This window comes from Stegostoma tigrinum, chromosome 11, assembly GCF_030684315.1.
Source record: "Stegostoma tigrinum isolate sSteTig4 chromosome 11, sSteTig4.hap1, whole genome shotgun sequence".
Taxonomy (NCBI): Eukaryota; Metazoa; Chordata; class Chondrichthyes; order Orectolobiformes; family Stegostomatidae; genus Stegostoma; species Stegostoma tigrinum.
Genome location: NC_081364.1, coordinates 22,100,596 through 22,125,066, shown reverse-complemented (window position 1 = coordinate 22,125,066; position 24,471 = coordinate 22,100,596). Strand labels below are relative to the sequence as shown.

The 24,471-nt window shown below is 44.7% G+C and overlaps 1 protein-coding gene across 3 annotated transcripts in view; it reads right to left on the bottom strand.

The window, feature by feature from the left end:
- Positions 1-24,471, bottom strand: part of LOC125460144 (POC1 centriolar protein homolog A-like) — a 136,175-nt gene that overhangs the window by 101,386 nt on the left and 10,318 nt on the right. For all 3 annotated transcript variants that reach the window (XM_059649643.1, XM_048547270.1, XM_059649644.1), the window contains exons 2-3: positions 22,240-22,324; positions 16,266-16,437 (exon numbers count right to left, since the gene is read on the bottom strand). In XM_059649643.1, the coding sequence (XP_059505626.1) occupies positions 16,266-16,437; positions 22,240-22,324 (257 nt within the window). The remainder of the gene's footprint in view (positions 1-16,265; positions 16,438-22,239; positions 22,325-24,471) is intronic.

Below are 24,471 nucleotides of genomic sequence, written 5' to 3'. Positions count from 1 at the left end.
GGTCAGCAAAAGATGATGCATCCCAGGTGTGATTTGATTGGACACACTATTAGGCTTTAAAATTTTCTTACACTACAGTTAAAATACAAACAAAAGAAAGAATAATTGGCCTAACTTTAACTCTATTGGAAAACTTAAACATTTAATAGATTAAATAACAACTAAGCAGTAAATGTTCCAATATAGTAACAACCCATAAGCACACTCTTGTAAAGGCAAATTCAGTAAAATAGATTATCTCACATCTGATGTTTCTCCAGTCCAGTAGAAAACATCATCAAGAAAAAATGGCACCAGAGGGAGAAGTCAAATTTCTTGTGGCCAAGACTGGCTTCCATCACTAATTCCAAAACCCCAACAACTACTGAAAGCTAAACTAAAACCCTGATTCTGTGGGAGCCTGACTCTACCCATTCGTGCTGCTTCTATTGTTCTAACTTTAAAAAAAACCCCAAAGCCTTGCAAGCTGTTTACTTTATTGGCTTGGAAGAGACAACTCTACACCTCTGGCTCAAGATCCCACACAGAGGAAAAAACTTTCCTTCCTGCAATGTGAACCATGACAGACATCACGATCTCTCCCATAAGTGAGCATACGGCGTCTACCAGTTGCACATCCCAGACCCTGGGGTCCTTCCCTAGACCTTATCATTACTCTCAATGTCCCGAGTACTCGTTTGTAGTACCTTGGTTGCAACATCCATTGTCAATGTGTAACTGTTTCCCTGTTGGGTTAGACTATCTGCATTCATCTACTTTGTTGATTATGAGGTAAGACTAAGGTTTGGCAACTGCAATGCAGCAAAACATCTTTTGTTTAAAGTTGCTTCACATCTTTCACATCACTTCACTTTACCCAATACTACTGCACAATAAGTCCGGAGCAGGTGCTGTAAGCCAGCATCTGAATATATATTTTAAAAAGTACAAAATATATTAAATGTTGAGAACCTATGTCACTGATGTGCTGTCATAAAGTTTTTTATTTCTCTTCCTCCCACTATGTCTGGGCGCAGGGGTGACTTCTGTATTTCAGGTGGACAGAATTGCTCTGACTTTGAAAACTTCGATATTTGTCCCAAGCCCACTGGAAGTTTCCTGTACAGGCGTAAGTTCATCAGCCTCAGCTTGAGGTGTGGTCACAGCCAGCAAAAGCAGGGGGGGGGGGGGGGGGGGGGGTGGTGGTGGTGGTGGTGGTGTTAGGTGAAGGGGCAGGGCACCTCTAGAGTAGACCAAGAAGAAGATTCCACATGCCTGCCCACCCATCTACAAGGCGCAAGTCAGAAGTCTGATGGTGTATTCCCCACTTGCCTGGATAAGTCCAGCTGAAACAACATTCAAGAAGCTTGACTCCATCCAGGATAAAGCAGTCCTCTAGATTTTCATTCCATTCAACATTCATTTCTTTCACCATTGATGCACAGTGACAGCAGTGTGTACCATTTCCAAGGTGTTCTGCTGCAATTTACCGAGGTTCCTCCTTTCAAATGCACAACCTCTACCAAATGGGCACCTGATGAGTGGGAACACCATCACCTATGAGCTCCTCTCCAAGCCACAGATTACCCTGACTTGGAAGTATATCCCCATTCTTTTAATGTCACTGGGTCAAAATTCTGGATCTTCCTTTCTAACAGCTCCAGCTAAGGGATCAAATGAGGTGACAATCTCTGCGCTCATGAAAGATCCAAGTGAACCACACATCAATGTATCCTCTAATATTTCTCAATCTTTATCCTCAGAGCTGGGAGCAATTGAGCAGTGCTCAGGCTGTGGCCTCCTACTTGTGGAGATTGCCAGATTACTGCTTGTGCCAGTGGAAGAGAAGAAAAAGTTATTTGTTGGAGATGTTGAGAAGCTTGTGCAGATCTGTGTTTTTACATGATAGCTCATGTGGGAAAAGCAAAATGCAATGTTGCTTACTGGTTTACTGGCCCAATAGTACCTCTTATCGTTCCAAGAACTAAGGCTTTTCCAACTAAGTTTGCCTCAAAGGGAGTGAGGAACTTGATATCCACCAGCCTTGACTCTTGGCTCAATTCTGAGACAGCTTTTGTTGCAAGGAGATAAAAATCAGTGGGATGGGAATGGATGCAGCAGCAGCAGCTTGCAATCATGCACAACATGCAAGGTGATGAACGTTTCCCAGTGAGCAAATAGGAAGTTCAGAGGTCAGAAGGGTTGGTAATTTAAGAGGATGAGGTAGGTGCAAGCCCTTGACAGGACAAAATATGTGTGATTAGAGACAAAAAAATTGCAGATGTTGGAATCCAAGGTAGATAAACAGGAGGCTGGTAGAACACAACAAGCCGGGCAGCATCTGGAGGAAAGGAGAAGTCAATGTTTTAGATATTACCCTTCTTCAGGATTGGATGTGAGAGTAGGGAGTGCTTTAGATAAAGGGGGCGGGGGGGGAGAGGGGTAGAGGAATGGCAGTGATAGGTGGACACCAGTAGTAGGGTATGACCTGGTTGGTCGATGGGAGGGAGGAGTTTGGTTGGTATGAGGAAGGGAAGGCCAGAAGGTGGAATGGAAGGGAGGAGGTGGGGATGGAAAGGGAGCCGGGGGATAGGTGGGAATCTTGCTTGAAATTGGAAAACTCAATTTGAGTCTTCCAGGCTGTAGGGTGCCTAGGCAGAAGACAAGGTGCTGTTCCTCAAATTTGCATTTTGAATCACTGCAACACTGGAGGAGGTCAAGGATAGAAATGTCAAGGGGGGGGGAGCAGGTGGTGAAATGGGCAGTGACCGGGAGGTAAGGCTGGCCATTATGGGCCACGTGAAGATGCTCGGCAAAACGGTGACCTAGTCTATGTTTTGTCTCACCGACGTATAGAACGCCACATCGGGAGCATCCGACATAGCAGACTAGGTTTGAGGAGATGAAGGTGAAGCTCTGTCTCACCTGGATGGACTGTTTAGGACCCCAGGCCGAGGTGAGGGAAATGGTGTGTGGGCAAGTGTTGCATCTATTACAGTTACAGAGAAAGGTGCCGAGGGGGTTGAAGTGGTTGGTGGGGAGTGTGGTGCAAACTAAGGAGTGGTGAAGGGAATGGTCCTTGTGGAAGGCAGATAGGGATGGGGAATGGAAGATGTTGCAGGTGGTGTATGATTGGAGTTCGCGCAAGTGTATGAGAATGATATGTGGGATGCGGAGGCTGGTGGGATACAGGTTTAAAGATATACATCATGCTGAAATTTGCAGGCTATGAGGCATTGAGAGATGTGGTTCCTGTTAGTTCAAGTGAAAAGGTAGCTGAGAGAAGATGGTACTACTTATCTTTGCACAACACAGGAGGTTAGTGACTTTTTTCCAGCACTGCTTTGTTCTCCCTTTGGTAAGGTCCAACAGAACTGATCTGCACTGACACTGGATGGGTCTGGTACAACAATCTCTGGAAAAAGGATGTCCTGTATTTCAGTGACCCTGTCCAGCAACGTCCACAGGGCATGTTGAGGGAGCTAATGGAGATTATTTCTGTTACCATCTCTTCTGTTGTAGCAGTGAACAACATAGGTTGAGGGGCGCTGAGTGGAAGTGTCTGTCTTGCTGGATCTGAAATACTATCTAGCGTATCTTTAAAAATGGTATGAGATCCTTCTAAACTCAAAGGTTCAGCCTGTGGTGAGAACTTTCAGCTTGTTCACCACACAATTCATCAATTAACTCACGCAACATCTTGCTTGCAATACCCAAAATGTTGACAACTCCTTTCCTCCAGATGCTGCCTGGCTTGCTGTGTTCTTCCAGCCTCCTGTTTGTCTACCTTGGATTCCAGCATTAGCAGTTTTTTGTCTCTACCAAGAAATGACTGTCAAAATGACTTAATGAAGCTTATTCAGTTTGTTGAAATACTTTCATCGTACACTTGGAAGCGATTGAGATTATGTTTTACACAAAGAAGATATACAAGGCTATCATTTTAATGTGTTGCATTGTGTATTATCTGATGAGTATCCTCCTCAGTACTAAAGACCTACAAGAACATTCACAGCCTCAGTAAAATTTTAATCGCAAAACGTATTTTCAGTTCTAAAAGAACAATATCAATAGCACCACCTAGTGACCATTTAGAAATACATTATGAAAGAAAAACCTTCCTTCATTACAATCAAGGAATCACTTTTTAATATCCTGCTTAAAGCTAGTAAAGTACTCTAAGATGTGATGATCATCTTTAGATACCAATTAAATTTATGATTAGTTAATGTGCTTTAATTAGGTAAATCAGTTAAATTAGCTTGATCATTTTAGTTGAGGGAAGAATTAAAGAGAACGCCTTGTTCCTCTTCAAATAGTGCAAAAGAATCTATAATATTCAAGGAAAAAGAAGTTTAAATTCATACTTAAAGAATGTTACCTGCAAAAGAATCTAAGTATCTGGAAAGATGATATACACCATCACTACTGCACTCTTTGTTGTGCTCAAGTTTTAAGAGTGCTCTCCAGTAAATTAATTCAAAATAAAGAGCATAGCAGAGCTTTGGTAAATCAATTGCCACACACCCAAAACACACTAGAGATTATCCTTTGAAAATATTCTACAAAATTAGAATTAAAACTGAGTCCAATGTCAATTTTGAGCTCTTTATCATGATACAGCCAAAATGAATCTCTTAGTAATTTTTCAGCTGATCAAATGAGTTCCTTATCTGGTCAAGACAAAGCACTGAAGAATTTGGCATTTCAATTATCACTGACAGTGTCATGTCCTTTGCTAGATTCAGGCTAGTTGGATGAAGACTGAAGCCATTTTGATCTAATAATGCACCTTAGAAGTCCACTAACAAATGCACCAAGGTGGCATTTTTAAAGTTCCCACTCCAACTGACCTATGGGCTAAGTGAGCTTCTCATGGTACACATTATACTTTTCAGACAGTTGATCATGTGGCCACATGGTTACGTGAAACTGGATAATGACTGCCCAAATTTATATAGGCCCAATAATGAACCAACTTCCAGCCCATCAATCTGTGCTTAACTGAATTAAAGGCATGGTTTGAAATCTGTGGTAGCGCTCACTGCAAACATCAAATAAATATCTGCACAAGTCTACCAGATTTCCGAAGGTGAGAATTTTATCTGCCTTGAGAGAGGTTTTTCTTTTGCTGTGGAGTGCATTGAGCACAGGGAGAGCAAGTGTTTGCAGACGAGGACAGGAGAGGAAAAAGCTACAACATAAAAAATCATTGGGAAAGCATGTTCAAAAAATGTTGGGAAGCTCTATTTTTAGTACATGTAATTAAGCTTGAAATGAAAAATGTAAAATACAAAAACATTGTTGGTCAGATAAACTGTTTAGGAAACTTATATTAAAGAAACTGACAAAAAGACGTTATTGTTGAAACAAGATTGATAAAATTTTAACAAGATTTCCTGAAAATAGTTGATTTAATAATCAATCTATTGGAACATTTAAATTGAGGCGTGTCTCCTCTAGGTATTCATACGTTGAGAAGAAGTCCTTGAGTAATAAAAATACGAGTAAAATTTTAAAAACAAAGTAATGAATCAGAAATCAGGGCAATTAGCCCAAAGCTTTGTAATTGAAGCACAAACCCTTGGGAGTAAACTTGGTTCAGTCAGCACAACTTCTGATTAGACCTCAAAGCACTTACAAAATTGCTCAGCCTCTTCGATGTCCAGTAGCAGCAAATACTGAGCACGTTGAAGCTACTGAAACAATATCCAGTCCAAGGTGTCTAATTAAAAATTATGTCCCAGAGTGACACAACAATAGTCAATATTGCTGCTTCAATTACCACTTCATCTGTCTACTCTCGATTATCCATAAAATGATGGAAGTGGTCATTAATAGTGCTTTCAAGCATTTAACAATAGGTGCTTGATGAAGCTTAGTTTGTGTTCTGCCAGGGCACCTCTGATCCTGACCCGGTTACAGAACCGGTGCAAGCATGGATAAAAGAGCTGAATTCCAAAGGTGAAGTCACAGCAATTGCCCCGACATCAAGGGTATATTTGAATGCAGTAACAAGGAGCCTGAGCAAGGAGAAACAGGAGCAAAACTCTTCACTGGTTGAAGCCATAATTGGTACAAAGGACGGTGGTTATAGTTAGTGCGGATCAGTCATCTCAGTTCCATGAAATCTCTGCAGTGTTTGAGCAGTGTCTGAGGCTCAACCATCTTTAGTTGCTTCACCAATGATGTTCCCTTCATAAAGGTCATGTGAGTTTGCTGATAAACGCACAATGCTCTGCACCATTTGTGACTCCTCAGATCACAAAAGAGACTATGTCCAACTGCAGCACAACCTGGACAATATTCAGGTGTGGGATTGACATGTGGCAAGTAAAGTTCACACCACATGTTACAGGCAATGATAATTTCCAACAAAAGATCTAAACCCCATCCCTTGACATTCAGTGGCATCACCATTGCTAAATGCCTGCTATCCCAAGGGTTTCCACCAACGAGAAACTGAACTATACGAGCCATATAAATACTTTGGCTACAATAGCAGTTCAGGGGCTAGGAATCCTGCACCGAGTAATTCACTTCCTGATTCCCTAAAGACTATCAACTATCCACAAGGCACAAGTCAGGGGTGTGACAGAATTTTCCATACTTAGCTGGATAAGTGAATCTCCAACAACATTCAAGAAACTTGATGTTATCCAAGACAAAGAAGCCGGCTTGAATGCCACGCATACACAAGCATTCATGCCTTCCACCATCATAGCTTAGTAGGAGCACCACTTAAGAGGATTCACTGGAGAAACTTACCAAAGCTCCTTAGATAGCACCTTTCAGACACAAAACCATTCCCAGTACAAAGGCAGCAGATATATAAGAACAGCACAAACTGCAAGTTCCACTCCAAGCAACCTGTCATCTTGACTTGAAAACATGCTGCCATTCCTTCAGTGTTGCTGAGTCAAAACCAACCTAAAGGCACAGACAGTATACCTACATCAAATGGACTGCGACGGTTCAAGAAGGCAGCCCACTAACACCTTCTCAAAAACAACTAGGCATGGATAATCAATGCTGGTCCAGCAGCAAGGAACACCTGCTTCCCAAAATTTAATTAAGAAAGTTATTCAAGATGACATGGCAAGTTGAGAGCAGCCAATAAAGCAATCTGTACCTGCAACTTTATTGGTAGTGGCAGACTTGTGAGGAAATTACAGGTCATGGTAAGAAAAGGACAGTAGCAATGTGGATACAAAATTGGCTAAGTGACAGGAAACAGACAGTAACAGGTAATAAATATTTTTCAGGCTACAGAAAAGTTTGTAGTGAAATTCTCCACCGGTCAGTGTTAGGGCTCTTGCTTTTCCCAATAATACATTAATGATCTCAATCTTGGTGCATGGGGGACAATTTCAAAGTTTGCAATTAACATGAAGCTTGGAAGAATTGTAAGAACTGATAGTTTGGAACATCAAAAGGACACTGACAAGTTGGTGGAGTGCTTGGGTAAGTGGTTAATGACATTCAATGCAGAAAAGTATGAGCTGATGCACTACGGCAGCAAAAACATTGAAAGACAACAGACAATAGGGGATAACAAGGTGAACAGCAGGAGGAACACAGCAGGTCAGGCAGCATCAGAGGAGCAGGAAAGTTGACATTTCGGGTCTGCACTCTTCTTCAGAAACGGGGAAGGGGGAGGAGGCTCTGAAAAAAATAGAGAGGGGGGAGGCGATGATAGAAGGTGGATAATGGAGCAGATAGGTAGAGAGAAGACGGATAGGTCAAGGAAGTGGGGATTAAGTCAGTAAAGGTGATGTGCAGGTAGGAAGTTGGGATGGGGGCTGATCAGTGAGGAGGGAAGGACGGGTAGGTGGGAGAGAGGACAGACAGGTCAAGGAGCGGGAGATGAGGCTCGTAGGTAGGAAGTAGGGGTGCAGGTTGGTCAGTATGGTGGGAGAAAAGATGGACAGGTCGGAGGAAAGATGGACAGGTCAAGGAGGCGGGGATGAGAGGGGAGCTGGTCTTGGGATGAGGTCGGGGTGGGGAGAGTTTGAAACTCGTAAAGTCCACATTGAGATCATCGGGCTGCAGGGTTCCCAGGCGGAATCTGAGGTGCTGGTCCTCCAGCCTTCAGCTGGCATCTTTGCGGCACTGGAGGAGACCCAGCATGGACATGTCGTCCAAGGAGTGGGAGGGGGAGTTGAAGTGGTTCACAACTGGGAGGTGTTGTCGTTTGTCGCGAACTGAGTGTAGGTGTTCCACAAAGTGGTCTCCAAGCCTCCGTTCAGTTTCCCCGACGTAGAGGAGGCCACATCGGAAACAATGGATACAATATACCGCATCAGCGGAAATGCAGGTGAACATCTCTTTAATGTGGAAGGTTTTCTTGGGGCCAGGGATGGAGGTGGGGAGGGAAATGTAGGGGCAGGTGTAGTACCTCCTGCAGTTTCAGGGAAAAGTACCGGGGTGGTGGGGCATGTGGAGCGGATGAGGGAGTTGCGGAGAGAGCGGTCCCTCCAGGAGGCAGAAAAGGTTGGGAGGGAAATATATTGCCTCCCAGGTGCCAGGGCTCGTGATGTCTCTGATCGTGTTTTTGGGATCCTTAAGGGGGAGGGGGAGCAGCCACAAGTCGTGGTCCACATAGGCACCAACGACATAGATAGGAAGAGAGACGGGGATTTAAGGCAGAAATTTAGGGAGAGAGGATGGAAGCTTAGAGCAAGGACGAACAGGGCTGTTGTCTCTGGTTTGTTGCCCATGCCATGTGCTAATGAGGCGAGGAATAGGGAGAGAGAGGAGTTGAACATGTGGCTACAGGGATGGTGCAGGAGGGAGGGTTTTGGATTCTTGGGTAATTGGGGCTCTTTCTGGGGTAGGTGGGACCTCTATAAGCAGGATGGTCTTCACCTGAGCCAGAGGGGTACCAATATCCTGGGGGGGATATTTGCTAAGGCTATTCGGGTGGGTTTAAACCAATTCAGCAGGGGGATGGGAACCAAAATTGTAGTTCGAGTATAGAAAAGGTTGAGAGTAGGGAGGTCCGAAATAAAGTTTCAGGGACGCAAGATGGCACCGGCAAGCAAGAAGTTAGTTTGAAGTGTGCCTACTTTAATGCCAGGAGCATCCGGAATGAGGTGGGTGAACTTGCAGCATGGGTTGGTACCTGGGACTTCGATGTTGTGGCCATTTCGGAGACATGGATAGAGCAGGGACAGGAATGGTTGCTGCAGGTTCCGGGATTTAGATGTTTCAGTAAGAATAGAGAAGATGGTAAAACGGGGGGAGGTGTGGCATTGTTGGTGAAGGACAGTATTACAGTTGCAGAAAGGATGTTTGGGGGCTCGTCAACTGAGGTAGTATGGGCTGAGGTTAGAAACAGGAAAGGAGAGGTCACCCAGTTGGGAGTTTTCTATAGGCCTCCGAATAGTTCCAGATATATAGAGGAAAGGATAGCAAAGATGATTCTCATTGGGAGTGAGAGAGACAGGGTAGTTGTCATGGGGGACTTCAACTTTCCAAATATTGACTGGGAGCACTATAGTTCGAGTACTATAGATGGGTCGGTTTTTGTCCAGTGTGTGCAGGAGGGCTTCCTGACACAGTATGTAGATAGGCCAACAAGGGGCGAAGCCACATTAGATTTGGTACTGGGTAATGAGCCTGGCCAGGTGTTAGATTTGGAAGTAGGTGAGCACTTTGGTGATAGCGATCACAATTCTGTTATGTTTACTTTAGTGATGGAAAGGGATAGGTGTATACCACTGGGCAAGAGTTATAGCTAGGGGAAAGGCAATTACGATGAGATTAGGCAAGATTTCGGGAGCACAGGATGGGGAAGGAAACTGCAGGGGATGGGCACATTAGAAATGTGGAGCTGATTCAAGGAATAGCTCCTGTGTGTCTTAGATAAGTACGTACCTGTCAGGCAGGGAGGAAGCTGTAGAGAGCAGGAGCCGTGGTTTACGAAGGAAATGGAATCTCTGGTCAAGAGGAAGAAGAAGGCTTATGTTAGGATGAGATGTGAAGGCTCAGTTAGGGTGCTTGAGAGTTACAAGGTAGCCAGGAAAGACCTAAAGAGAGAGCTCAGAAGAGCCAGGAGGAGACATGAGAAGCTGTTGGCGGATAGGGTCAGGGTAAACCCTAAGGCTTTCTATAGGTATTTAAGGAATAAAAGAATGATGAGAGTAAGATTAGAGCCAATCAAGGACAGTAGTGGGAAGTTGTGTGTGGAGTCAGAGGACACAGGGGAAGCACTAAATGAATATTTTTCGACAGTATTCACTCTAGAAAACGACAATGTTGTCGAGGAGGATACTGAGATACAGGCTACTAGGCTAGGTGGGATTGAGCTTCACAAGGAGGAGGTATTAGAAATCCTACAGAGTGTGAAGATAGATAAGTCCCCTGGGCCAGATGGGATTTATCCTAGGATCCTCTAGGAAGCCAGGAAGGAGATTGCCGAACCTTTGGCATTAATCTTTAACTCGTCATTGTCTACAGGAATAGTGCCAGAAGACTGGAGGATAACAAATGTGGTTCCCCTGTTCAAGAAGGGGAGTCGAGGCAACCCTGGTAATTATAGACTAGTCAGCCTTACTTCAGTTGTTGGTAAAGTGTTGGCAAAGATTATAAGAGATAGGATTGATAATCATTGAGAAAAGAATAATTTGATTAGGGATAGTCAACACGGTTTTGTGAAGGGAAGGTCGTGCCTCACAAACCTTATTGAGTTCTTTGAGAAGGTGACCAAACAGGTAGATGAGAGTAAACCGGTTGACGTGGTGTATATGGATTTCAGCAAGGTGTTCGATAAGGTTCCCCACAATAGGCTATTGTACAAAATGCAGAGGAATGGGATTGTGGGAGATATAGCAGTTTGGATCAGAAATTGGCTTGCTGAAAGAAGACAGAGGGTGGTGGTTGATGGGAAATGTTCATCCTTGAGTCCAGTTACTAATGGTGTACCGCAAGGGTCGGTATTGGGTCCACTGCTGTTCGTCATTTTTATAAATGACCTGGATGAGGGCATAGAAGGATGGGTTAGTAAATTTGCAGACGACACTAAGGTCGGTGGAGTTGTGGATAGTGACGAAGGATGTTGTGGGTTACAGAGAGACATGGATAAGCTGCAGAGCTGGGCTGAGAGGTGGCAAATGGAGTTTAATGCAGATAAGTATGAGGTGATGCACTTTGGTAGGAGTAACCAGAATGCAAAGTACTGGGCTAATGGTAAGATTCTTGGTAGTCTAGATGAGCAGCGAGATCTCGATGTCCATGTACACAGATCCTGAAAGTTGCCACCCAGGTTGACAGGGTTGTTAAGGCGGCATACAGTGTTTTAGCTTTTATTAATAGAGGGATCAAATTCCGGAACCATGAGGTTATGCTGCAGCTGTACAAAACTCTGGTGCGGCCACACTTGGAGTATTGCGTACAGTTCAGGTCACCGCATTATAAGAAGGATGTGGAGGCTTTGGAAAGGGTGCAGAGGAGATTTACTAGGATGTTGCCTGGTATGGAGAGAAGGTCCTACGAGGAAAGGCTGAGGGACTTGAGGCTGTTTTCGTTAGCGAGAAGGTTGAGAGCTGACTTAATTGAAACATATAAGATAATCAGAGGGTTAGATAGGGTGGATAGGGAGAGCCTTTTTCCTAGGATGGTGACGGTGAGCACGAGGGGGCATAGCTTTAAATTGAGAGGTGAAAGATATAGGACAGATGTCAGAGGTAGTTGCTTTACTCAGAGAGTAGTAAGGGAATGGAACGCTTTGCCTGCAACGGTAGTAGATTTGCCAACTTTAAGTATATTTAAGTCGTCATTGGACAAGCATATGGACGTACATGGAATAGTGTAGGTTAGATGGGCTTCAGATTGGTATGACAGGTGGGCACAACATCGAGGGCCAAAGGGCCTGTACTGTGCTGTAATATTCTATGTTCTATGTTCTATATCCTTGGTAGTGAAGTCAGATTGCAGGTGGCGGAAGTGGCGGAGAATGATGCGTTGAATCCGGAGGTTGATGGAGTGATACATGAGGACAAGGGGAATTCTGTCTTTGCTGTTATTGTAGGGAGGGGGTGTGAGGACTGAGGTGTAGGGAACGCAAGGGATGCAGTCGAGGGGGTTGTCGATCACTGTGGAGGGGAAGTCGCGGTTCTTGAAAAACAAGGACATTTGGGATGTCCGTGAGTGGAATGCTTCATCTTGGGAGCAGGTGCAGCAGAGGCGAAGGAATTGGGAACAGGGCACGGTATTTTTGCAGGAAGGTGGGTAAGAGGAGGTGTATTCTGGGTAGCAGTGGGAGTCGACAGGCTTGAAATAGATATCAGTTTTCAGGTGGTTACCAGAGATGGAGACAGAGGGGTCCAGAAAGGAGAAAGAGGTACCAGAGAAGGTCCAGGTGAACTTAAGGTTGGAATGGAAGGCATTAGCAAAGGTGATGAACTATTCGAGCTCCTCATGGGAGCACAAGGCGACACCGATACAGTCAACCATGTAACAGAGAAAGAGGTAGGGGATAGTGCCAGTACAGCTGCAGAAGAGGGACTGTCCCACATATCCCATGAAGAGGCAGGCATAGTTGGGCCCAAGTGAGTACCCATGGCCATCCTCTTTGTCTGTAGGAAGTAGGTGGGGTTGAAGGAGAAGTTGTTAAGAGTAAGGATGAGTTTGGTTAGGCGGATAAGGGTGTCGGTGAAGGGGGACTAGTTGGGCCTGGGGGAGAGGAAGAAGCGGAGGACTTTTAGGCCATCTGTATGGGAAATGCAAGTATATAGGGACTGGATGTCCATGGTGAAGATGAGGTGTTGAAGGCCAGGGAATCGGAAGTTTCGGAGGAGGTGGGAAGTGTCACAGACATAGGTCGGGAATTCCTGGGCCAGGGGGGGAAAATGAAGTTGAGGTTAGTGGAGATAGGTTCCATGGGGCAGGAGCAGGCAGAGACAATGGGTCGACCAGGGCAGTTGGATTTATGGATTTTGGGAAGGAGATGGAAACGGGCGGTGCGGGGTGAAGGAACAATGAGGTTTGAGGCAGTGGGTGGGAGATCACTTGAGGTGATGAGGTTATGGATGGTTTGGGAGATGATGTTTTGGTGGTCAGGGGTGATGTCATGATCAAGGGGGCATTAGGAGGTGGTGTCAGGGACTTGCCGCCTGGCCTCAGCAATGTAGAGGTCAGCGCGCCATACCACAACTGTGGCTCCCTTGTCCGCAGGTTTTATAATGATGTTACGGTTGGAATGGAGGGCTACACACGTTCTGTGGGGCAGAGGTTGGAGTGGGTGAGATGGGTGAAAAGGTTGAGGTGATTGATGTCACAACGGCAACTGGAGATTAAGAGATCGAGGAAGGCCCTATCTCTGAGACAATAGCGGGTACAATTCTAAATGGGTATATATACGCACCTATCATTGAAGATTGCGGGACAGACAGAGAGCAGTTAAAGCTTCCAATGTCAGAGATAATGGGAACTGCAGATGCTGGAGAATCCAAGATAATAAAACGTGAGGCTGGATGAACACAGCAGGCCAAGGGTCTAGGCCCGAAACGTCAGCTTTTGTGCTCCTGAGATGCTGCTTGGCCTGCTGTGTTCATCCAGCCTCACATTTTATTATTAAAGCTTCCAATGTCCCCAGCTTTATTAATGGGGAAAAGAAGTGAATGTAAGAGGTAAGGGAGGGGGGCTGATGTTGAACTTGTACAAGACACTTATCACACCTCACCTGCAGTAGTGTTACAGTAGTTAATGCTACATTCTAGGAAAAATGAGTATGCATTGGAGAAAGTGTGGAAGTTTTTTTTACAAGAATGGTTCTACAAATGAGACACTTCAGCTACAAAAATAAATTGAAAAAGTTAAAACTGTTCTCAAAGAGAAAGCAGCTGAATGGAGATTTGATAGGCGTTTTCAAAAACATGAACAGGTTAGAAGGAAAAGCTGTTCCCATTCATAAAAGGAACAAGAATGAGAGGGCACAGATTTGAAATGACATAATTTTGTTTTAATTTCACACAGCAAATTGTCAGGGTATGAATTCACTGGAACTGTGGCAGAGACAGGTTTAACTGAGGCATTGAAGAAGGCAATGGGCGATTACTTGGCTAGAAATGATATGCAGGAAAAGGCAGCAGATTGGCAGTAGGTAGGGATGCTTGTCTGAAGAGGCAGTGCAGGCACAATGGACTGAATGGCCTCCTCCTGCACCAGAATAACTCTGTAACTCTGTAATACAAAAGGACGTCATGGCATTCCTTGAGATGGTAGAGCCGGCAATGACAGGGAGTGCCAGGGCTTCTGAGCCCGCACACTCCAGGACAACCGCATCCTTTTCTCTGTCTGTCTCTCTCTCGCTTTTTCCAACTTTTTCTTTTTTCTTTTCTTTCATCCTCTAACATCATGGGGAAGCCAGAGTGGTGTCTGAGGATCATCAGCAGCAACAATGGTGGTGCCTAGATTGAGGACTCCTGCCATCGGCAGACCCAGAGCCTGGTCTCAGAAACTCGGAGGGCCATGGGCTATTGAGTTGAGTTCAGTTTGACACTGACTTGAGTGAAGGCCCAGCATGGTCTGCTTTAAGAACCATAATGCTGACCTTTTTATTTGCCTATTTTTCTGATTTATTCCTTAGATCCTCTTTGTACCTAAGATGGCACTGTAACTGGCAACTTTGTAAGCTTTTCATGCCCTCATTTGGGTACATGTGACAATAAACCTAACTCTTGTAGAACATGAGCTTATCCTCGGCTGGAGTAATTGCATCCACAAATGGGTGATACACTTAAGGGGTTCTGAGAAAGGGTCACCAGACACGAAACATTAATTCTGATTTTTAACTTTTTAACATTAAACTTTGATACGCAAAGATACACCGATGCTGCCAAGCCTATTGAGCTTTTCCAACAACTTCTGTTTTTGTTCCGTACTTTATGGGAGGATGCGAAGGTATCAGAAAGAGAGCCGAAGAAATTTCGGAGAATGAAATTCTTCATTTGGTTCCTGACAACAACGTCATCCTTCTTTAACCATTTCCCTCCTGAACTTCATCAGCCAGTCTTAATACATTATTTCAACATAAAATGTCCTCTACTTCATAAGCAAGACCATCAGCATCCACAACCATATGATGTATGAATGAACTGGCACCTGAGGGCTGACAGAACTCTGACTTATAGATCCTAATTTTTCTTTATTACTTCATGCTTTGATCTTTTCATCTCACTCTTATTCACGTCAATTTACTTGCTCCTCCATTCAAGTTGTGGCAGCAAAGCAAGCAGCCACATAGGTTGTAGTGTTTGGGAATCCATCTCCTAAACCCCTCTGACTCCAAAACCTTATAAAAGTCTTCTCATAAATCATCTCAACAGAGTTTTGGCTAACTGACTACAGAAATGGTCAGAGTACACGCTCCTCTGCACTTGCACCTTGAAATGCCATTAATATTGCGTGTATGGCTTTACAATAAGCTTAGGGAGGCATGCTGAAATAAAGGGAGAGTAACTGTATGTTTCGTGTCCTGTCCTATTCAAAAAGCAGCAGTTAATGAATGTTATCTTGTGGTTAGTGTTGGGGCCCATTTGAATGGGGACAGGAGGCCAAATAGATAGATATTTTGAATGTGGTCAACCATAGAGAGCTGCAAACAGTTTCAGAAAACAAGTCAGTAGATTGAGTCGTCAATTATCATCTGAAATTTCTTAGGGAAGTACAAGATGAGGCATGTTGGTAGAGTAAGGAAAAGATATATACAATAAAGCAAGGTGATATATAAAAATTCAAATAGACAAATCTCAAAGTGGAAAGACAAAGTTTCAAAGTAGTTTAAGAAAACATGTGGCCCTGGATTTTACAGCATCCAAAAACAAAGATGATGCCAAAATCTATACAAATCATTCATTAGGACATATTTAAAATAACTGACCTTTTTGACTGTCTTTTAATATGTCAAGATCAAGGTTGTGAAGAAGGTGTAGCAAAGATTCAATGATCGGTTATCAATGATGTAAAGTTCAAGTCAAAAGGAAATGTCAAAGAAAATGGTTCCATTAGAACAAAGAAGAATTGAAAGATATCAGAAATGTTCAAAATTATGATGCGCTTTGACAAGTTAAACAGAAAAAATGTTATTTCCACTTAAGAAAAACAAAGTGAGACACTAGAAAAATTTAAGTGTCACAACCTTTCCTATTTGCTACCAAGAAGATAAAAACTGACATGCAATAAGCGAGACTAAGCTGAATTGAAATCTTCTATTCTAGTGCAATAATAGGTATCAACATAGTTGTGACCCATCTTACATCACAAGTACAAAAAAACTTTCTTACACACTGGGAACCCAGAGGCGAACTGTTTTGTCTCGAGATGCTGAAGCCAGTAAATGACCAGAGGGAGAGAACTGAATTGAGAGGACTGCATCTTTGTGACCGACAAATCGATAGGCTCTCATCTGTGGTTTCAAATTCCAGATCATGACGCAGGAATCCAATGAGCCAGTTGCTGTTAAAATAAAACAATATTTTAATGTTTGCTTTGAATTAGGATACAACCTGTTTCCATTTTGCTTTATTTAAGTTAGGCATTAAAAGATGTTTTACTGAGCTCCCCTATTTGTAAACCAAATATATAACTATCAAATTCTGTAACTGCCCACAGCTGTATTTTCTATTACACTAGAAAATTTAGCCTTATCTGTCTCAAATTTATCAATTTTGATTGGTGTAATAACAGCCATGAAACAGGAGTTGGTCTTATACCTAGAGTTTGGGTCAGGATATCTTCATTCTGTTTAGGAATAGTTGGCAGAACTTGTCACTCACCACCTTTCTTTCTTCCTATTCTTTCACCATTTTATAACACTGATTCATACAAGATTCTTTGGACATTATGAATGCATAAGCCTCACCAAACAATGTTAGCAAACTGTTTAATTGTGAAAACATCACTGCCAAACCCAGTTACCATAACCCAGGGAGCCAACAAAAACCAAGGGAATCAACAGACACATATTGGAACAAAAATAAAGTTGCTGGAAAAGCTCAGCAGGTCTGGCAGCATCTGTGAAGGGATAAAATAGAGTTAACGCTTTTGGTCCAGTGACGCTTCCTCAGAATTCAGAACTAACTTTGACTAATTTTAACTAACTTGTTTTATTTCAGGCTAATTTCAGTGAACTCAAAAGGGTCAAACCCACATTTGACTGAAAATGATGATTGGTAGGCCTAACAGTCATGAATACCAAGAGGCCCTCAAGGAGGAGATAGGTTGTGAATAGGATTATCAAGTTCCTGAACGCTAAAGGAAAGACATCCAAAGCCAGGGCTCCCAAGATGACAGAAGAGATTAAAGTAATCAGGCAGCATCCATGGAGAGAGACAGCAAGCTAACGTTTCAAGTCCAGACGACTCTCCAGAGCTGAAATAAAGTGTTGGGGGGAGGGTGATGATGGGTGTCGAGTGATGGGGGAGAAAAGATGTTCATAGTTAAGTGATCAGAATATGAGAATGGCAGAACAATGGTGTGGCTAACAGCCAGACTTGAAAGAACAGACAATCCCACTGGGGTGGAGGGTGAGGAGAGAGGAAATGGCGACAGAGAATGTAACAAGTAAAGCTAAAAAAGGAAGGAATGGGAGTTGGTTCACGATTTGAAGGCATTGAACTCAATATTAAGTCCAGAGGCTGTAAAGTGCCTAGTCTAAAGATGAGATTTTGTTCCTCCAGCTGGTACCGTGATAATGACAGACAAGTGGGCACGCAAGAAGGATGCTGTGTTAAAAAGACCAGCTAAGGGAAGGTCAGGGTCATGCTTCTGCACAGACCAGAGATGCTCTGCAAAGCAGTCTCCCAATCTGTATTTGGTTTCTGCAATGTAGACTAGGCAACACTGGGTGCAGCGAATGCAATACACAAGATCGGAGGAGGTACAGGTGAAATGTTGCTTCACCTGAAATACTGAATGGTGAGCAAGGAGGAGGTGAAGGGGCGAGTGTTGTGCATTCTATGGTTACATGGGAAGGTGCTGTGGGGAGGGGTCGCAGGGTCAATCACGTCCTGGAGGGAATGCAGACGGTGGACTGAGGAGAAGGTTTGTTTGGTGGTAGCATTCTGCTGGTTCGTCAGAAATGGCAGAGAATGATCCTTTGAATGACGAGGCTGGTGGGCAGTAAAGTGAGGACAAGGAGGACCCGATCACGCCATTGAGTGATGGGAAGGGGCAAGAGCAGAAGCAGAGGTGATAGGTCAGATGCAGTTGAGTGCCCTGTCAACTACACTGGTTGGAGGAAACCACGATTATGGAAAAAGCAAGCCATGTCAGCAGCATTGTTTTGAAAGGTGGCATCATCTGAACATATGTGCTGTAGGTGAAGAGACTGGGAGAATGGGATAGAGTCCTTGCAGGATGTGGGGTGTGAAGAGCTGTAGTAGTGAAGGTAGCTAAAGGAGTCAGTGAGTTTGTAATGGATAGCAGTAGGCAGTCTATTCGTCGAAACTGAGATAGAGAGGGCAAGGAAAGGGCCCTGTCCTTCCCTTGTCCTTCTAAATGAAAGTGGTCGTGGATTTGGAAGGTGCTGTCAGAGGATCTTTAGTGACTTTCTGCAGTGCATCTTGTAGGCAGGACACATGCTGCTATTGAGCTTCAGTGTGGAGAGAGTGGATGCTTGTGGATGTCATGTCAATCAAGCGGGCTGCTTTGTCCTGGATGGGTGTCAAGCTTCTTCAGTGTTTTTGGGGCTGCACTCATCCAGGGAAGTGAGGAATACTCCATCACACTCCTGACCTGTGCCTTTTAGATGGTGGACAGGCTTTGAGGAGTCAGGAGGTGAGTTGCTCACCGCAGTATTCCGAGTTTCTGACCTGCTCTTGCAGCCACTGTTGTTTACGTGACGTGTCCAGTTGAGTTTTTGGTCAAAGGTAACCCCAGGATGTTGATTGTGGGGGGATTCAGTGATGGTATCACCACTGAATGTCAAGGAGTAGTGGTTAGATAGTCTCTTGTTGGTGATGGTTATAGCCTACCATTTGTGTGGTAGAAATGTCACCTGCCACTGGTCAGCCCAAGCTTCGATACTGCCCAGATCTTGTTGAATTTGAACACAGACCGCTTCAGTATCTGAGGAGTCACGAATGGTGTTGAACATTGCGCTGTCATCGGTGTACATCCTCAGTTCTGACCTTATGATGGAGGGAAGGTCATTGAAGAAGCAGCTGAAGATGGTTGGGCTGAGGACACTACCCTGAAGAACTCCCGCAGAGATGTCCTGGAGCTGAGATAATTAACCTCCAACAACCACAATCATCTTCCTATGTGTCAGATATGACTCCAACCACCAGACAATTTGCCCCTGATATCCAGTTTTCCTTGGGTTCCTTGATGTCGCAATCCATCGAATGCAGCCTTGATGTCAAGGGCTGTCACTCTCACCTCACCTTTGGAATTCAGCTCTTTTGCCTATGTTGGAACCAAGGCTGTAAAAAGGTCAGGAGCTGAACAGACCTGGTGGAACCCGAACTGGGTGTCACTGAGCGGGTTATTGCTGAACAGGTGCCGCTTGAGACAGGAAATGAGGGGGAATTGAGACAGAGAATGAGAGGGGAAAATACAGTGAAGTAGGAAAGCATAGCAAATGATATAAAAGGGAAAACCACAGCTTTCCTAAAATGATCATGAAAGGAAGGGTGGAAACAACTTTGGAACAAATGGGAATTCATCGTGGAGGCAGAACGGCAACGTTGAAGGCTCTGAGGGATTATTTTGAATCTGCATTCACACAAGGTGATGCCACCAATGACAGTACAGGAAGGAGAAACAACAGCGAATACTCTCTCATTAAATGTAACAAAGTCCTCCTCTCAAACATCTGGGGACCTTAAAAGCTGACCCCACAGATTAGCCAAAAAACAGCCTGACTTCGTTTTCTTACAAAAGCACACCTTATTGCCAAACGCCTCCATCACCATCCCTGTAAATGTTCTATCCCAATGGCAGGACAGATCCAGAGGTGGTAACGCAATGATATACAATCAGCAAGTACAGCAATATTGTCTCTGGACCTGAGGTCACACGGTATCAAATCAAACATGCAGAAATGAAACCTCCCCCTGACTTCCACCTTCATGTAGCAGATGAATCAGTGCTCCATTTTTAAAACAAAATCATTCATAGTATGAGGGAGTCACTGGCTGGGCCAGCAGTTATTTCCCATTCCTGGCTGCCCTCAACAAAGTGTTGGTGACCTGTCTTCTTGAGCCGCTGCAATCAGTGCTATCCTTTAAAATGGAAGTGGTCAAGGATCTGAAAGGTGCTGTCTAAAAGGCCTTGGTGGATTTCTGCAGTACATCCTGTAGATGGTTCACACTGCTGCTGCTCAGTGTCATTGATGGAAGTGGTGTCAATGAAGTGGCTGTTTTGTCCTGGATGGTGTCAAGCTTCTTGAGTATTGTTGGAGCTGTACTCGTCTAGGCAAATGAGGCATATTCCATCACACTCCTGTCTTGTGCCTTGTAAGTGGTACGTTAGTGAATCAGGAAGCAAGTTACTTGCTGCAGGATTCTTAGCCCCAGAAATATTCTTGTAGGCACTGTACTTGTTTTGCTTGTCTACATGAGTTTTTGGTCAATGGAAACCCCCGGGATGTTGACAGTGGAGAATTCAGTGATGGTAAAGCTGTTCAATATGAAGGAACAGTGGTTAGATCCTCTCTTGTTGGAAATCGTCATTCCTTAGAATGTGTGTGGTGGAATGATCCTTGCCAGTCGTCAACCCACAGCTGAATATTGTCCAGGTTTTGTTCTATTGGATATACACTGCTTTGGTATGAGGAATTGTGAATGGTATTGAACTTTTGTAGTCATCAGTGGACATCTCCATCTTTGACCTAATGTTAGATGGTACATCACTGACGAAGGACCTGAAGATTGTTGCCCTTACCTTAAAAAATCCCCACACAGATGTTCTAGAACCAAAATGAATGATGTTCAACACCACAACGATCTTCCTTTCTGCCAGCTTTGGCTTTAACTAATCAAGTGTTTTCCCTGATTCCTACTGGCTCCAGTAGGGATCCTTGATACCAAACTCAGTCAAATGTGGCCTTGCAGTCAAAGGCAGACATTCATCTAACCTCTTGAATGTAACTCTTTTATCGAAGTTCGAACTAAGACTGTAATGAGGTTAGAAGGTAGTGGTTCTGGTAGAAACCAAACTGGGGATCAGTGAACAGGTTATTGCTAAGCAAGTGTTGCTGGTTGACATTGCTGACGATACCTTCCATCACTTTACTGATGAATGAGCACAAACTGAAGAGGCAACGATTGGCAGGTTTTAATTTGTCCTTTCTTTTGGTGTACAAGACAAACCTGGGCAATTTTCCGTATCGTCAAGGAGATACCAGTGTTATAGCTGCACTGGAACAGATTGGAAAAGGGTGCAGCAAGATCTGGAGCACATGTCACGGTAATCAGCAGGATATTTCCTTTCCCTTGTTTGACCTGATGCCGTAAGACTTCATTAAATCTGCAGTTAATGTCGAGGACCACCAGGGCAACTCCTTCCCAACTGCATGCCAATGTGCCACATTTCTGCTGGGCCTGTCCCACTGCTGAGACTAAACATACTTGGTAATGTCCTGGATACAGTCATACACATGGACTGTTACTTGATTAATCTGGAAAACAGCTTTCTCAATTTTGGTGCTAACCCCTACATATTAGTATGGAGGATGTTGCAGAGAATATAGGCATGTGTTTTGTTTCTGGTGCCTAGGTCGATGACAGGTGGTCTGTCTCACCAAAGAAATTAAACCAGACAATCCAACAACAATTACAAGTGATTATTAGGCGATTTCAGCAGCCAGGTAAGAGTGAACCACCTCCTCAATGTTAAAACAAAAGCAGCAACACAGAATGTATGCGCAATGGACTCAATAAAGCTCGCCAGATGAACGTAATTATTTTCGAGTTCTTTCCCATCCTCACATTTTCTAATTTACAACTTTTCTGGGACGTTATTTCTATGCTCAATAGTGAAGATTTTGATCGACTCTGACCAAGTAAAATATGTCATTTTATCTGTTGTTGAAATACTTCTCCTGTAGCGCAACACTACACTTCAAAAGAATTTTACTGGCGAAAAAGCCTCAGCCTATGAAAGGTACTATAGAGCTGTAAATCTTTTCTTCAAGGTAGCATGCGCTATCGAAGTCCCGTGTGCCTTCTCCATAAGGACACCTACCTGGTTCCCTAATCTTATAGATCTCCAAAAAAATTACAAACTGATACTTATTCAAGAAATGCAACCTACCTAACTGTTTCATGTTAGCGTTGAAGTCAATACTTGTGACAGTGTCACGATGACCTTTAAAGTGCCGGTCCAATGTGGGATCCTCCTGAAAAATAAAAAAAAGTAAAACATTAAGTCTTTACATACACTGTGCTACAATCATCAACTGCACCAGTCATTAATACCTGCTGCTGTAATTTTTGTCAAATGATTATGAATGACATGTGTAAAAGAAAACAGATCCACACAAAAGAATCATACACAAATAAATTCCCCTACTCTCTCAAGTCTTAACCTTTCAGCCAGTTTTGTGTGGATAGGAGGCCAATCAAGAGAACTTTATCATGTTGCAGCATGCTCCTAAGTTCCAGTCAATACTTGTAATTTTTTACCATATAAAGAATAAAAAGGACACAACAAACTATAGGTCCTTTGGCAGTCTGAGCTCCAGAAACTGAAATGAGGATGTTGCAAACTCCAAAGTGTCAAGTGCAGTTGTGGAACTTAGACTGATTCCCATCACTGGGTCCTTTAGAAAGCTCGCTTTATTTCTCCTGCTCACTGGGGCCTGACTCCTGCAGTGTGAGAGGCTGTAAAGAAATGCAGGTTGCCATTTTGCCTCTCGTTTTATCAGATGACACACAAGCAAAATATTAGGATAAGGATGTGTGAAGGGAGGTGGAGATGGGGGAAAGAGGTGTGAAGGGAGGTGGAGATGGGGGAAAGAGGTGTGAAGGGAGGTGGATCTGCCCGAGATAGTAGCCAGAGAACAGAACATTGATGCAACAGAATTTGTAGCAGGAGAAGAAAATGCTTTGGTCTTGCCATATTAAACTGCAGAAAACTGTGCCTCATCGAGAAGTGGATGCCAGATGTGTGGTCTGATAACAGAAGTAAAGGAGGGCATGAAGGAGTAAGGGCAGAGAATCATCAGCAGACTTGTGAGATCCGGTGTCATAGCTTTGAATCGTCATCGAAAGACATCATGCAGATGAGAAACAGAAGCAGGTCAAAGACAGATTCTTCAGAAGAAACCATTACATAATATTTCGAGATAACCACCAGTTACGCTTAAGAATCCTCTGGGCCTGGACAATGGAGAAGATGCCCTGTTGAAGATGACGTGATCAACTGAGTCAAAGGGTTCAACAGGGAAGAGAGAATGTATCACTTGTTACTTTGATTAAAAAGTGTTTCCATTGTAAAAATATGATTGTTTTCTGGTATCAGACATAATGGGAACTGCAGATGCTGGAGAAGCCGAGATAACAAAGTGTGGAACTGGATGAACACAGCAGGCCAAGCAGCATTCTTGAACTTTATTCGTGATTGTGAAGTGAAATGAGAAAAGGGCTGTTTTAGAATGAAGGACTGTGGAAGGAATTGCTGCTACTGAAACACATTGTCTGCCATCTTCACGCCGCTGTTTTGATCAACCAAAGGGAGCCCATTTGTACACAGGCTGGTTCTGGAGGCGTTCACAAAGTGAAATCCATTCAGGTTGCTGATTGGTTTGTGAAGTTGTGACCCAGCTCTGACCAAAGGGTCTTCTCACCTGCTCCCCACCTCTCACCTGCTCCCCACCCCTCCACCCACTACCCTCTCCCCCCAACCCCCGACAGCCCCTCGAGCCCCCATCCCTTACCCCCTCTGCCTCCCCTCCCCCCCAACATCCTCTCCACCCCCCAACCTCCCCCTCACACTCCCCCAACACCCTCTCCCCCGCTCCCCTCGCTGACATCCTCTCCCTCCCCTACCCTCTCTACACCCCGCACACCCCCAGCCCACCCCACGCACTGCCCCATACCCCTCTCCCCCAACCCTCCTCGCCTGCCCCTGCCCTGCCCTTCCCCCTCCTCCCCCCAATCCCACCCCCACCCCCCAACAACCCCCGCACCCCCTCCTGCCCGCAATCCCTCCAACACCCCCTCCTCCCCCTCCCTTGTCCCCCCCCGCCCCCCACTCTTCCACCCCGGCCCCCCTCCTCCGCGACCCTCCCCCTCACCCCCCCCCGCCCCGCCCCGCCCCCCTCTCCCCGCACCCCCCCGCCCTCTCCCCCCTGCCCCGCCCCCCTCTCCCCGCACCCCCCCGCGGTCTCCCCCCTCGCCTATCCCCCTCTCCCCCCTCGCCCTCTCCCCCCTCGCCCTCTCCCCCCCGCCCTCTCCCCCACCCCCCCACCCACTCCCCCTCACCCTCTCCCCCACCCCCCCACTCACTTCCCCCCTCCCCCCCAACTCCCCCCTCCCCCTCCCC